General features: G+C 35.8%; 2 protein-coding genes across 8 annotated transcripts; one reads left to right on the top strand and one right to left on the bottom strand.

Moving 5' to 3' along the window:
- Positions 1-854: 854 nt before the first annotated feature.
- On the bottom strand, positions 855-10004 carry LOC139107196 (J domain-containing protein DDB_G0295729). Of its 3 annotated transcripts, XM_070664597.1 has the most exons (11): positions 9897-10004; positions 9454-9812; positions 9192-9385; positions 8259-9053; positions 7654-7994; positions 6722-7552; positions 5578-5686; positions 3440-3772; positions 3053-3285; positions 2589-2915; positions 855-2463 (listed from the first exon to the last, which is right to left on the bottom strand). In XM_070664597.1, exons 6-11 carry the CDS (start codon positions 7012-7014, stop codon positions 2208-2210), a joined length of 1551 nt encoding a protein of 516 aa, XP_070520698.1. In that variant the 5' UTR covers positions 7015-7552; positions 7654-7994; positions 8259-9053; positions 9192-9385; positions 9454-9812; positions 9897-10004; the 3' UTR covers positions 855-2207. The 3 variants fall into 3 exon arrangements, with proteins under 3 accessions (XP_070520698.1, XP_070520697.1, XP_070520699.1); XM_070664596.1 differs by having other exon boundaries at positions 6722-7994; positions 8259-9048; XM_070664598.1 differs by lacking the exons at positions 6722-7552; positions 7654-7994; positions 8259-9053; ... (1 more) ...; positions 9454-9812; positions 9897-10004 and adding an exon at positions 5791-6693.
- Positions 10005-10094: 90 nt separating this feature from the next.
- Positions 10095-15470, top strand: Crm (cramped chromatin regulator). 5 transcript variants are annotated; one of them, XR_011546485.1, is made up of 14 exons: positions 10095-10185; positions 10271-10469; positions 10560-10820; positions 10931-11134; positions 11297-11487; positions 11586-12080; positions 12187-12351; positions 12415-12558; positions 12655-12969; positions 13071-13184; positions 13272-13656; positions 14331-14595; positions 14977-15202; positions 15363-15470. XR_011546485.1 is itself a non-coding variant. In XM_070664594.1 (10 exons), the coding sequence occupies exons 1-10, from the start codon at positions 10286-10288 to the stop codon at positions 13371-13373; spliced, it is 2175 nt and encodes a 724-aa protein (XP_070520695.1). In that variant the 5' UTR covers positions 10117-10285; the 3' UTR covers positions 13374-14320. The 5 variants fall into 5 exon arrangements, 1 of the variants encoding a protein (XP_070520695.1); XR_011546483.1 differs by having other exon boundaries at positions 10117-10469; positions 14331-14495; XR_011546484.1 differs by having other exon boundaries at positions 10117-10469; positions 14977-15144.
- The last annotated feature ends 30 nt before the right edge of the window (positions 15471-15500 follow it).

Here is a 15500-nt window from a genome sequence, read left to right as displayed (position 1 = left end):
GCTGGTCCTATATATCAGTTTCTCTCTTCGAAGGTGGGATTCATTTAAGTGGGAGTATGCATTGGCAAATAAACGAACAAACATCACGATTTCGCACTATGCTGTTGATCGAAAATCCAGAAAAAGAAGCAATTAAAGAGAAAAATTAAAACCATCTCATTAAGTCGAATTTCACTTTAACTCCATAAAAAAAGTTAAAATAAAATATATACCTATGTTTTATCATATATTTAAACATAGACATCCCATTTAATATCTTTTTGTACTCTAATTCGATGCATTTTCTACAACAAAAAAAAAAAGAAAAAAGCATTTTGTCAGAGGAATATTTCTTAAAAAGTAATATAATATCAATTATTGAAAGCAAATAATTCTTATTACAATCACAAGTCAAAATCACTTTAATTTAAGCTAGCTTTAACTTGACCAGCGGTCATTTTAATAAGTAGAATTACTTACAACAAGATTTCTGACTTTATTCATTGTGGATAATCTAATTATACCTCATCTAGTACGAATAGATAAGGTATAATGCGCTCTCCTACGCTATCTTTAACAAGCAATTTCAAAGCGTAGAAAGAAAGAAAAACGCAGTCACACAACAAGAAAATGGATAATTTTCGTAGTCACAGCACGGTTGTGATTGCCAAAGGAGCGCGTTTTCTTTTTTCTACGTGCCCACTACACTTTATCCGTCCGAACGAGATCAGCATAATTGTAATTAAACTTCACTTTCGATAAGTTCCTTCAATTGTACTTGCCGTGCGAAACATTATTAATCTCTAAATATGTCAAGTTTATCTAAAAATAAAAATAATAGTAATAATACAGACGTAATAAGTTAAACTTGTTGATTAAGATAATCATAATATAATTGAAGAGTACATTAAATTTCGTGGATCTTGCGAATTGTTAAAATGTAATATCGTATTGTGTTATAGTGTTTCTCATATACTTCACAATAAGCAATTATTTGTCTTACATTTCAGAGAACGGATTTAGTACACAATTATGATAACAGATAATAAGATAAGATATGATTGTAATAGAACATATGTATTATTTTATTTTTTTATTATGAAATTGTAGTAATACTACAGTTTGTATTTAATGTTATACGAATGTATAACATTAATTCTTAAGAAATTTATTAATTTAAAAAACATTTAGAAACTCTTTTAAAAAAACATGTTTTATTTTATATATATTTTTATTCACGTAATATTCATATTGAAATTTCCTACATTTTACAACATTATCATAGTAATAGGATTGTGACATGTTAGCAATTTGGTCTATTTTCACTACACAAATAGTGAAAATTTAAAGGACTGATTTTCTTATTCGTAAACAATATAATATCGACAAATGACGAAAAATTGTCACAATTTAAAATGTCTAATTAAGTGGCAATTATCCGACAATACTTATAAATCACTGTCTTTTTTCGCAAATACAACAACCGCAGTGACAACAATAAAACATGAAAAACATTCGTAACAACATGAGAAACTTTCAGAATACACAGAATATAACGTTTCTTTATTATATTATCAATCTAAACCGAATTTCTTTAAAATTACATTCTAAAATAAGAAAATCGTAAAATTCAATTCCTTTAAAACCCATTTATACATTTCTCTAATAAATATTAATAAACTTTGCAATTGTTTTTAATAATTAAATTCCTCTATATATATATATGTATTTATTCGTAATTCTCTTTAACTTATTTTATATTCAATTCCTATTATAGATAAAAGCTATACAGAATTTCTGAAATCTGAAGCATAAATTTCACTACAAAGTTTCTGCAAGTTACCAAGAGAACAAAAAAATTAAAATTATATCTCGTCTTTTATATTTCACAAGGTATCTGCATTTTTTTGTAATTTGTTCTCAATTCATAATCTAGAAATAGATAAAATCACGATTGAATCGCTAAAAACAAGAAGCTTTAAAAGCATGTATTAAAAGCATAATTTCTTCCAATTTTAGGAAGACTGAATTTATATATAAAGTTATCTGTTTTTTTATTATAAAAAAATACAACCCTCGACTTCCGACGAAGTTTCAGACAAAAAGGAAACAATTAGTAACGATTTTGTTTCATTTGCAATTAAAAATAACTATTGCAAAGATTATTGTGGAAGAAGTAAAAGGACGGGATAAATATATTTGTGTCGTATTTGTTACGTACAAATAATTCATTGCGATTCATCAGTCTTACTTGTTCCTGAGGAACGATCAAGCTTACCCTTTGATTTTCGTCCGAGTAATCTACGAAAAGAGGAAGTCCATCTCGAGCGGGCAAGTCCGTCTCTTCCGCTCGTACCTTGATCGTCAATTTCATTGCAGTCTAATGACTCGCTGATATTTCTGCTTTTACCACTGCTACTACTAGTACTGCTGCCGATATTGTCGAAACATCGCGATCTACGATCTCCTATCTCTGAGGAAAATCTATAAAAAAAAAAAATAACAAAAAATCAATTATAAAGAGAAAATTAATGTGGCAGTCAATCATTCCTATCTAAAAAAAATGCGAAGGATGGTATTATTAAAATATTAATTTTTAATAAACGAACCCTGAATCCGAAGAAAAGGCCCTGACTGCATGTGGGACGCTAGAAGTGGCAGACGAAAGAGAAGGTTCGGCTATCGGAGTGCTCGGATATGCATCATCGTCGTAAGCGCTATTACTGCTACTAGTACTGCTGCTGCAGCTACGGCTGTTAGTACTGCCATTACTGCTACTATCGGCACTGGAGTCATCGATGTAAGAAATTTCCCGGTCGGCAATGGATGACGACTCCATTTGAGGAATTCTAGTCGAGCAGGCCGACGACATGCTAGGTCTTAGCCAATTACGAAGATCCTGTAAGGGAGTTTGAAGGCACTGCAAAAGATTCCCACTGCAAAGAACAAAGTTTATCATTTGAAATCGATTTATACAATACGTTCGTATGTTACGATACATTTACGGATCCCGTATACATGTAGCATATAAAAATCCTTGCTTTTATCCCATAAAAATTTTGATATTACCCACTTGTCATGATAATTATCAATGTCAGCAAAGGTGCGTCTAGCATATGTGCAGATGGAACATCGGCGACGATTTCGGCAAGACGTTGCATGAAACGTCGCGGCACTTAAATGACGCGTTGCGTGTTTCAATGCGATAGTTTCTTTCGTTAACGCCGCAACACCTTCTTCCCGACGGTGTCGCTCCGCTCCTAATTCGTCTTGTTCCATCCTCAGTCTCTGCCGCAATATCTCATTCTAAAATTGAAAGAATTCTCAATGCCGTGTGTCATATATTAAGAAATAAAGAAATGTATGCAAAAACAGAAAAAAACAATTTGCAATTCCAATTTTACAAATGGAATGCACATGTGTAAAGTTAAAGAAACGAAATCTTTTTAAGATAACTCACTTCTCTCTCCAATGTGTCTCTTTCGATACGGATAATAGTGGTTTGACGAATAACATCTTGGCGTGCTCTTTCGAGATCTCGCCTTGTGACTTCGTTCTGCTCGAGTTGCATTCGCAAACGACGAAAAGCCATTTCCCGTTGTTCTTCCAATTGATGCTGTGCTTTCATGTAGCTATCTCTCTCAACCATGGCTCGTTCAATCTCCTCTTCTAGCCGCAAACTCCTCTCCAGCTGCAAAAAGAGCTCGTCCTCCTTGCCACGGAGTTCCGTCTCACATCCTTCGAGTCGTCTTTCCAAATGCCTTCGAGCTTCCTCCAATCTATCTCGCTCGGCCTGTAAAAGAAAAATTTCACGTTAATCTTGCTACTTTTATTTCAATTAAAAAACATAAGTTATATGTCATTACATAAATGCGCTATCATTATATTAGCATATAGAATATTAATTTTTTAAAAACACAGTTTATATAAAACACATACGATATTATATGAACTGTGTATAAATTTGATTGAAAAGTTTTTAGATCCGTTAAACAATTTTCATTCCACGGAAATTCGTTCTGGCCTTTCCGTTAGAAATTTCCGTTCCAGAAATACTTTGAACGATTTTATTCAGGTGATTTTGCATAATCGACACGAGTGTGCTTTGATAATCGTCAGTGACCCAGGTCTAGCTCGACTTGATGCGATTGCATGATACGATGACGCACACTCAGCATTTCCCTTCTGCCGCTTTTAGTTCTGTCTAGCGGTGGCTAGTCAGCCACATTGTAGGTCAACTAGGTAGGTGAGGCAAGGCTGAAGAGGTTGATGAACGCTAGCTACGGCGCATCGAGAATGTCAGGCTCTCCTGGCCTGTAGATCTTACGACAAGGAACAAGAAGATGGCAAGCTCGAAATGCCAAAATAAAGTTATATAGATTAATCAATATAATCATACCAAAACAATTGTAATTAATATAATTGCTTGCGGAGAATAAATTTTTTAATTACCTATTTATTGGTATTCATTAAAGTTCCTCTCAATCAAAACAAATTGACTAAGCTGTAATATTATAAAATAGAAGGAAACTGCTAATAATAAAACTGCATAATCATACGTTAAAAATACTACTACTTATCGCGTTTCATTAATAAAATATTGCCAGAATTATGTTATCGTTGACCTTTGATTCTTAAATTATGTATCTTATCTTTTATCGATCAGCACGACTTGTTCAACGTATTATAACGTTCATGTAATTTAACTGTACAAGCTTTCATGGAATTAAATGACGAGATATAAAGCGCCAGAAAAACAGGATGCCACAAAGAAAAAGAAAAAAGAAACATCGGCTTCGGAGCTCGTGTGTCAAACCGCAATCATTTTTCAAGTCCACGCCTCGTTCGATCTCGGAGAGAAGTCTTATGTGGGAAATGAGGTGAGAAATGTCAATCTTAAAAAAAAGTCCCGTAATAAAAAAATGAAGCGGAGAACGTATAAAATGAGCAACGCCGTAGCTGCAAAATGAAATAAAAGGTAAGCTAACTGTTCCATATTTCTCTTGGCAATCTCTTTAAGTCGAACACATTACCATCTACTATAAAATAACGAAGAAAATATTAAAGCACAAAGGAATTAGTCTTGTTGTACAATTAAATTGAAAAGGAAGTGGAATAAAGTTAAAGAGAGTTAATAATATATTTAAAATTGATATTAAAGTATTGTAAAGAGATGGTGAAAATACGCAAATAATAATTGCGAGAGCTCGCCAAATTATTTCAACAATAAGTAACAAAATGTACCGTGGGAATAGGCGTACCATGGCTGTTCCAACAATGGGTTAACTATCGCGATTTAACGTGAGAAAGTACCGGTGCAATTCTCCTTTGTTGTATGTTATAAAATAGCACAAAAGCACGAAGCGGTAGGTGGATACCAATTCATTATAATGCAAATAGTATTAAATAAATTCAACAAATAAAAAAAAAAAAGGTGCAGTGACGAGTTTTGACATATTTCTTTTCTAGGAAACTATTTTTTATTCTTTCACGAAGAATCACTCTCTCGAAGAATACTTCTCACGTTGCATCGAATTCTTCGAAGAATCCCATATTGAATTAAAATTTTTTGTTTGTGAGGTAAACACTTTCACATACCTTGATCTCATGGTAGCGTTCCTCCAAGTAATAAGCAACACTTTTCGCTTCCTTGTATTTTTCCGCCAGGTCCACATATTTGTCATAATGCCTCTTGAAAAGCACGTACCTGTAAAAAAAAAAAAACAAAATTATTACATACAAAAGAATACATAAAAAAAAAAATTTATAATATAAAAAATTCGACTCTCTATCAAATCAAGTGTAACATACGCGAATACGCGTCTCTCATCGTTTACGTCGTCGACATGGATCGCAATATCAGCCATCTGCTAAAGATTCGCGATTTATTCCTAGCAATTATCCGGTGGAAGAAGCGAAACCGGATGTGCATACGCTTTTATCCCGCTTCGAGCCCTTAGGCCTTTGGATTTCACGTCTCGTGTTCGAAATCGATTTCACCGGCGTGACGAGAGGCTTCCTCTCCGCTTCTCGCTCGTTCGCTTGTTCGCCCGCTCGCTCACTCGCTCACGTTTCCCAGCGAACTGGTCCCTGCGAACTTTCGCTTTTACGCGGCCGTCGTTCAGGCCGATTTGGACTGATTCGTACGCCTCGCAGCCAGCCAGCCAGCTAGCCAGCGTTCCGGTCGTCGGTGTACACACATTTCTTCCGGTAGTCGACAAGCGAATGGGATCGGACTAGCTGGCCCCACAATACTCATCTCGGACCTTCCACGAGTTGCAAAGAGCGAAAGTCACCTGGGCCCTCCGGAAATACGAAGCTCGCGCCAAGGCTACGGCGTAGACATTCGATAGTCGATGACATAATCATCAGGAACTCTTACGTTCCATGCGCATATATTTTTCTGACAACTTGAAACCTACTCATGCCGAATCTTTTTGGTGCCGTCCTCGTTAATTTTATTAGCTTTATTACGAAATAGTAAGGAGCGATCAAAATAATATTTAATGTATTCTGTTGAATAACTACCACTCCCGGAAGCCGCTCCCGATCGTTTAGAAAAGAAATGACGCTTGCTTCCGTTTCTTGATTGCGACGATGAGCAGAGCATAATGATTTCCTTGTGATATCAAGGCCATTCTTACGTCGAGAGTCGAGAGTAATCGAAGACATTCTAACGTTAGAACAAATTTAAACTTTACAAGAGTACATGAAAATTATTAGTAATATATTTTATACTGACCTGTACAAATCATTCTCGGTGACGATGTCGCGAATTGAGTCCTCCGGGTCGACTGGTATTCCCACCGCTCTGGAGGACGACGAGAGAATGCGCCGTGACGGTCCGGCAATGCCAATAGCCTCGTCGTAGATCCCCGAGTCTCGGAGGGCACTGGCCGCGATTAGATCGTCCTCGGACGCCGTGGTCGGTAAGTCGACGCAAGGGCTGGGTGATCTGGAAATTGCGCCCAACAGATCCTCGCTGCGCGAATGGCGCATCTCCCTCGCGCCATATCTATCGGTCCTGCGTTCCATCTATCGTTTCTTAGTGGTAGGTGCGGCTCCTAGAGGAAGTGCCACCCTCGGCGGCGATACTCCCATCCGGACGATCCCACTACGCCAATCGATCCTTTCCAATCGACGCTGAAATCTTTGCTCCTAATTCAGTCAGCTGATTTGTTGCGCGAGATACCGTCGGAGCGCACCCTTCTAATAAAATTTTACCCACTTTTGCACTATTGATTATCTCGCCGTTTAAACACTCGAATAATTAAAAGTACCTTGGGCGAAAAGAAAACTTCCGTGTTCGATTTCCTTAGCCTACAAAGCCAACGCTGTGCATTTTCTTCATCAACCAGCTTTATGCGGTGTGAAAGAAATCGACGATACTCGTTATTCGCATAAATGCGTGAAATTTCAATCGATATTACTGATTTCTCGCAAACGGTTCCTCTTCAGTTCCCGTCGACCTCGATATTATCCTTTTTCCGCCGTCTTCCTCACGTACACGGAATTATTTTTCGATGTGAGCGCTTCCTTGTTTCACACCAGCCTAACTTCACGAAATTTCACCCTAGAGAAAATTTCTTTTGTAACATATGCGTATTCATGTATATATATATATATATTCTCAGATCAAACGCGCGTGCATTATTCACAAACACAGATCCTTACGCGAATTCTCTTGTGAAACCGGACTCCTTTGCTTCGCATTAATTCCAGATATTTATGCACACTCGATATGCACCGTAAAAACGTTTACGTTAGCAATTTAACGTAGTTCAGCAGGCAGTGATGGGTTTCTTAATTCTTCACTGGCACTGATGTATACTCGCACACCGATACGTTGATAGCTGGTCGCGCTTTTTCGCAATTACGCCAGGTAAAATCGTAGAAATCAACAGGATCGCTTCTTCTACCCGCTTCGCTCTCTTACCTCCTTCGCAGAGGTAACGGACCTCCGGGACCAGGATTCTCCGTTACGTCCGTCAGCGCGTTAAAACGCTTTCCACTTCCTAAAACGAGTAGACTTTATGTAGCCTAGCGAACATAAAAGCGACACAAAAACGATTCACCTTTACAATTCCCGGAGTCTCGAATATTTAAACATAAAATTTACTTTTATAGTAGAACGATAATACACGCAATAAGAATGGCGAAATAGAGTTACTGTTGTTACATTAAAAATTCTATATAAATCAATCTTTTTTTTTCAGAACGATATAAAGAAGGCAAATTTTTTTTTTTTTCTTCAACACTGGCTCCAAAATTCTTGTTACCTTCTATATTTTCAGAAGCAGCATATAAACCAGGAACATCAACGAACACCATTTCTCTCCGAGTGTAACGTTCGGAGAGAAAGAGAGAGAGCTGTGAGCGGAGCACCATCCGTGGGTCGATTCCCCAGTGTTTTCAAACACGATCAGCTTAGACACACGCACGTGTCAACGCACACCTTGTCGGCGAGCACTCACACCCCAAGGATGGGGGCACTCAAACGTTCACGAGGTCGATCGCGCGCGATCGATGATCCTCGGCCCTCGACACCGTCGTCAGGCAGCCATCTTCGGACACTGCGAAGGTGCGAGCTGCGAGTTGTGCTCTGCTTTTAGGAGATTCACCGAAACGGCAAATTCTACCTACAGATCATGCGCGAATAATCCACCTCGGTGCGACTAGGGGCGTCCCATTGACCACTCCGTGCGTTCTGCTACGCGTCTTACTCTCGTCATGGATACCGCGTTCACCGCCAGCCGAAGCTCCGAGTGTTAACCACCGATCGGATGGACTGCCGCTTGTGGTCCACCGCCACGCCGCACCGGTCTCTGTCGGCGAGCGAATCCTTTTTTCGCGCTCTCACCACCTTTCCCGCCAGCGAAGCGCGGAGCGTCCATAGGCTGCCATAGTTCTTTCTCCTCGAGAAGGTGGCTGAGGGGAAGGGAAGGCCTCTTTTACACACCTATACTGTTCACCGCGTTCACGTATCGCAGGGCTTGCTTTGCAAGAATAATCCTGCGCTCATAGTTCCAGCATATGGCCTCTGCTCGCTCCAAATGAAGATAAACAATTCTAAGCTGCCAAAAAATTATTTTCTCACTAAGTTGCATATAAGTAAAATACAAATCTAAAATGTAAAATGTAAGACACTTGTTACAAGAGCAATAAATGCAAATATATAATACCTTCTACAAAGAAAAATAATTTCTCTTTACCTATTGAATGTTGTCCAGAAAATGTTTCAGTTTCTTTTTTACAGCTCGATGAATAAGCAACAATTAAGATGCATACGGAAAAAGTGGCTATTAATGCTTTTCCTTGCCAGGCTTCACTTCTAATAATCACTTGAGCCTTAAGCGAATATTACCTACATCTTGATCTCTCCCGCGGCGAATTTATTTTGGAATATCTGCAGAAAGAAATCGGTGCAATTAGGCTTCGTTATTTATTAATCGCTTTCCATGCGACTGCTCTTACCAATTAGGTTATCCAGGACCGCGCGGTGGCCTTGGCCTCGTTTTCCCAACTTTCTTCGGAAAAGCAGCTGCGTTTTTTTAACGAACAATTGGAGAGGTTAGACTCTACCCGATCGCGACCGAGCCTCTTATCAAACGGCACGGCGACGGTTGTTTGTTTCAAGCGTCGCCAACAAACACGATAATGGCGATACTTATCGAGCAGATTCGACCTCGCGATCTTACCGTGACGCAAAAGTCTCCGACATTAAAAAAAATCTCTTCGAGTCTCTTACAGCCTGATAAACTCATCTGAAGTCTAATTTATATACACCCCGTGTAAATATATCGTGTATATTAATTACTTCTTGTATACTTTTCCTAGAAATAAAATAAAAAAAATAAAAAAAAGGTTGAACACCGGACAGTTAATTACCAGCTGATATTAGTTTTAAGAAAACTTACATTTTACTTTTGCCTACTTACTGGCTTATCTGTGACAAGCAAACCAATGTTCTGATATACATATATAAATCGTCGAATTAAGTTAATTTTTAGTTGTCTAATTAGCAAACTGTGCAGGAACTGCTTTTGAAAAACGCAGCCACGGTCTTTTTCTTTTCAGATGCGCAACTGTGCGTGCGTCGATCGGTTTGAAAAATGGCAGACGTTGCAAGTGCTGCCGTACCTGCCGCTAGTTCGTTCGAGTCGTTCGAGATCGTTCGAGTCGTTCGTTACACTCTAGGAATTCTAGGTTATTCTAAATTTACAGCACCGCTGCGACGTCAATTTTAAGTTTAAACAGATCGACGAAAGTGCATATATTTTCTAAATTACAGCGGAAGTATAACACGATGGAGGACTCCACTAAATGCGAGGACACCGAATCTGGTAATACAACTCCCGCATGTTCTCAAACGAATCCTACGTGCTCGGACATAAAGTCTTTAGTAGACAGCAAAAATACTCAGGTACGAGTGGTTCGCGGTACCAAAAAGTTGAAAACCGACAACGATCTCGGCAATGTTGAAAAAAAAGGTGAGTTAATACAGAATGATATATATGACATATTCTATTAAGTAATATTATGATAAAATGAAGTAATGCAACTTCTTTGGTTAAATATAGATGCAAAGGAGGAAGAAACTGCAGAAGTTAAAGTAAAATCTCTCAAACGTTCCTGCGAATTGTGGTCTCTGGAGGATAAAAATACCTTCTTCAAAGCTCTTAATGAATATGGTAAAGATTTTGATGCTTTACAGAGCTATTTTCAGAGTCAAGGCAAAAAGAGAGGTCTTTCAGATATCATGATAAAGAATAAAGAGCAAATTCGACATTTTTATTACAGAACATGGTTGAAGATATCGAAGCACCTAAAATTTTCAGAAGGTTATTAAAATACTTATATTATTATTTAAATTTTAATTGATATATGATTCTATTAATATAAATGCATTATAATGACTCTATAAAACATGTTTCTATGTTTTTACATGCAGATGTGAAAAAAACATCCCAGGAATTGTATGGATTAATAAATTATGGTGAACTTAGAAGAAAATTACCACGTATTCATGAAAAAGTTCATTTAAGATTAAATGAATTGGTCTACTGGGGATCTACACAAGTCAGACTTCGAGGGAAAACTATGAGAATTAAAACACCAATATGTAGAGCACTTAGAAAGTTAAATCAGTTAGAAGGTACCTAAACATTTTTTTACATATTTAAAAATTACCACAAGTCTGTACAATAAATAACATACAATTCTTTTATTTATGAAAGTATTAAACTAAAAATATTAAAAAATTTTAACACTTTTTTTTTTTACAAAAATTGTCTTTATAATATATTTATTTTATTAGATTGGCAGGAAGAAATTAAATTGCCATCTAGAGTAACGATAGAATTACGACCTCGTAATAATATGGCATGGTGGCAAGTACAAGCAGCATCTATGAACCCGAGAGTTCGTACATTGCTCCCTATACAAAGACGTCTATCAAGTTTGTTAATATTTTTGCAACAACGATGGCGACTCGCAAAATATACCACAGTATCCTTATCTATTCAATGAATTGTATTTTGTACCGTCTGTATCATACAAATTTTTTTAATTTAAATTTTTTATACTATTCCTTAAATATTATTTAGTGTTCCACTGTGGAAAATCTTGTAGCTAACGATATTAAAGATATTTGTTTGTTACGAGTTGCTCCACCAGAAGGATGCAAAATTGCATTACCGATGGTTAATCTTGGAGAATATCTCACCAGTAATAGCGTTAGTTTAAACTCGTATGAAAAGCGTCTCGGTCTAAAAAGTTCAAAGGAAGACTTGTTGGGATCTGTTCAACATTTAAAAGGAGTAGGAAAAAAAGGCATTAAGCGGTATAAATCGGATAAAAAAATCGTAAATCGCACTGATGAAAATTGTACACTGCCAGATATCAGCAGCGACGTGGATCTTTTGGAAACAGGAAGCAGCATATCTGAGAAACCGGCTATTATAAATAATACAGAAAAAGCGTCGCCAGAATATCATTCAGAACCTAACAGATTTCCTGGTAGAGAAACTATCGAAAGAATTCGAAAAGGTTGGAACATTGAAGAGGCAAATACAATAACCGTAGGCGATCTCTTTTTAATGGTGCGTAATATTATAATAATTATTTTAATCAGATAAAACATATAAAAATGTTATTTCGTTCATGTATTATTATAAAAAATATGTTATAATTTTCTGTACTTAACAGTTTGGTCGTGAATCAAAAATTATACTTGAATATTGGTGGGATTGGCCACCCAATGAACAATACACGACTGATTCAACATCATCGGGTATTATGCGTGATAACAGTTTATGCTTGGTTTTACAAAAATTATTGTCATTGGCGAAACATAACTATGGAACAAATAAAGTAAGACATGACAACAATTTTGTATTTTAAGGCAATTTAACTTTTTATAAAATATCTGTTTAGGTATACGATAATACGTCAGGAAGTAATGAAACGATAATTTCATCTCGAGTTCCATCTATTAAAGAGTCTACATTTAGAAGGCCTCTCATCCCACAAACGTATCACAAGATCGGCACAGCAGACGCATTTAAAACACAGCTTGATGTAAATATTACTTTTAAAATAATATACTACGAGAATTAAATTTTGATAATGTATGTTTGATAAAAGATATTAACAGTGAAAATTTGCTTTTTACAGAAATTTAAAACCCGCTTTTGTAAACGAGGTAGAACAGTGAGACAGAAAAGTCTCGTTATACGAAGAGTACTGCCTATTGTATCTGCGTCGAATATGCCGTCGGAAAATTTGACAAGTGATGCGAGTAAGATTACTAGCGGGTCTTCATTATGTCAAATGCAAACCGATAAAACAACAGTAAATACGAACGAGGCTCAGGAGAAAACTTTCTTAGATGTATTAGAGGCAAGCGGAGATGCAAAAAATTCCAATTCGATTATTACTAGTGCTACTCAAATTCTTAAAGAAGGTGAAAATCAATGGTTAAATAGCGAGGTAATTATCAATAAATATGTATGTACATCTATAATGCGTAATTTAAAAAAATATATTTTTATATGAAAAATTACTTCCCACGAAAATGTATTGAATTTTAGGTTGCAGATTTTTCATTAAGCAGTTTCTTAGGCCAACTTGAATCGCCTATGAAAGGATCACAAAGAAGCCAAGCGGGTGAACAAATTATGGAAGATGCTCGTCCATCTTCTGATGTAAATATAAATACGTAAACTTACGTTACATATTACCTGATTTTTATTTTACGTTTTATTATATCTTGTTCTACAATGATATTTTAGGTTGTATCGCATATGCAATGCCTCATGGGTGAAAACAGTGTAGACTATATGGCGAAATTTGCAAATCTTGCATCTCAAATGGGTTCTGATGAAAATAAGTGAATGAATTGGCAAAATTGCCAAAAATTCATTATCTTTACTTTTCTTTTATCACGTAAATGTAGTATTTTCTTCATATGACGCCTGCGATAACAGATTAGAGAGACTCTGATTACAAAAATCTGAAAATTACTTCGTACAATACAGAAACTTAATTATCATAAATAAAAAAAGAAGAAAAGTAAAATTTGCATACTGATGACTTCCGCAAGCTATATAATGACGTAAACATTTTGCGTTTCCAATCGAGGGACAGAAAACCAAGCAGATGCCTCGTCCTCTCTAGGTAAATGAAGAAAATATGAATATAAATTAAAGTATTAACTAATTTATATATTATCGTATAATTATGGATTTTTTTTTAAATATAATTCGATAAAATCACGTGCATTTATTTGTATCTGCATTACATTTTTGGAGAAACACATGCAATGTAATCCAAGTAATCTCCAATTTGAAATTAAATTATACATAATAATGCAATATTATAAAAATACGCCAAACGATAGATATACATAAATGAACACTATAGTACCATTACTTCCGTTAACGTTTTATCACGTTTGTTCCTTTTCCTGAAAAGAAACCGCCATAAGCGTTATCTTGACGATAACTATCGTCGGGGCACTATAAAATATCGCTCTAAAAACATCCTTTTTTTTATTAGTTTTTCTCATTGTACTGTGTTGCTTTCCGATTTTGAGAAAAAGAATGGCAACAATAAATTTAGAAATACCACTAAACTTTATATTACTATTTTTGTAACGTATAATTAAAAAAGAGGAATAGTTATTAAGGAAAAAAAAAAAAAAAAGAAGAAAAACATGTTTTAAGAGAAGATATTTTATATGTGTCTAATGCACGTTTTTTATTGGATTTATAAAAGTATACTTAGAGCTCGAGTCTCTTATATTTACGTCGTTTGTATTACGTTACTAATATCGTGTATACTTTAACAAGCCGATAATGAGTGGAACGTCCAGCCGCAAAGACGTCTGTGTTCTTGGAAGCAGAGCCTACGGCCTTTTCCCCGACGAGTTGCGAAATATACATCAAAGTGATTCATAGCGCTTACGTCCGCATGACCACTACCACACGCTTAACGAGGATTCGTGTTAACTACAGGTATAATTATGCGTAGACGTAAGCAACGTGTTCTTTCATGGATACCTTTCCTCCAATACTCGATTGGTTATTCAATCAAGCTGGATATTTCCAATTAATCGTACGTAATTATGTCGATTAAATAAAATAATGGAGTTTTCCTCACTGAAGTCGATCTTTCGACATGCAATGCATTTAAAAGCACGCTTAGCTGATTTAAAATCTTGAAAAAAATATTGCAAAAGAATTATATTTAATGAAATTAATTTAAGAGATATATATATATAATAATAATAAATAATCTGGTAAACAGGATGTAAGAAATCGGAGTAAATAATAATTAAAATAATGAAAAAAAAGTATATGGTAATATAAACATATTTAAGAAATACGTAATTTAATAATTATCGTAAAATTACTAATATCTGTTTATTTCATCATTTTACTTTGCAATTTTATTATATGTATATACATATCTAACTTTGTAATATTTATATTGCAGGTGCTACAAAAATATTTACTGCTACTATTTTATCGTGTATTGGCGTATTCTTGTAAATTATGCATCGACTTGCTTTGTAAAAAATTCATAAATCAATGGAGAGAAACAAATATACTACGTCGCAAGGAAGAACTCGGCAGTACCGACGTCTGCACACATATTCACTGCGTATGTATCACCACATGCTATAAATAAATGCATGCATAGGCGTCTGCAGCAAAATACGGTAATATTCTCAAATTTCATATAATCATTTCGCTTATTTACATAGTTTAGTTTATTTCCAACATAAAACGCCTACGATTGAAAACGTTCTTCACTTATTCCAACTAAAAATGTTGCCTCCCGCTTCATGAATGAATAAAGATTACGTATCTCGTTTTCAGTTCGACCTAAGCGGCGGAGTAATTGATTGACTGAATTGAGAGATGAACGGCCGAAAAAAAAAGAAAAAAAAAGATAATCTGCTTTGAAAATACCGACGCCTATGAGACGTAAGTAATCATTGCGTCAGCTATCGCGAC

This window comes from Cardiocondyla obscurior, linkage group LG12 (genome assembly GCF_019399895.1).
Source record: "Cardiocondyla obscurior isolate alpha-2009 linkage group LG12, Cobs3.1, whole genome shotgun sequence".
NCBI lineage: Eukaryota > Metazoa > Arthropoda > Insecta > Hymenoptera > Formicidae > Cardiocondyla > Cardiocondyla obscurior.
This window is presented reverse-complemented; position numbering and strand designations above follow the sequence as displayed.

Excerpts from the sequence above, each read along its gene's own strand:
- LOC139107196 (XM_070664597.1), bottom strand. The coding sequence starts at position 7,014 with ATGGAACGCAGGACCGATAGATATGGCGCGAGGGAGATGCGCCATTCG. Across the intron at positions 5,687-6,721 it reads ACCGAGAATGATTTGTACAG|GTACGTGCTTTTCAAGAGGC; the intron begins GTCAGTATAAAA and ends TTTTTTTTACAG. Across the intron at positions 2,464-2,588 it reads GCCTTTTCTTCGGATTCAGG|ATTTTCCTCAGAGATAGGAG; the intron begins GTTCGTTTATTA and ends TTTTTTTTATAG.
- Crm (XM_070664594.1), top strand. The coding sequence starts at position 10,286 with ATGGAGGACTCCACTAAATGCGAGGACACCGAATCTGGTAATACAACT. Across the intron at positions 12,559-12,654 it reads CATTTAAAACACAGCTTGAT|AAATTTAAAACCCGCTTTTG; the intron begins GTAAATATTACT and ends TGCTTTTTACAG. Across the intron at positions 13,185-13,271 it reads ATGCTCGTCCATCTTCTGAT|GTTGTATCGCATATGCAATG; the intron begins GTAAATATAAAT and ends ATGATATTTTAG.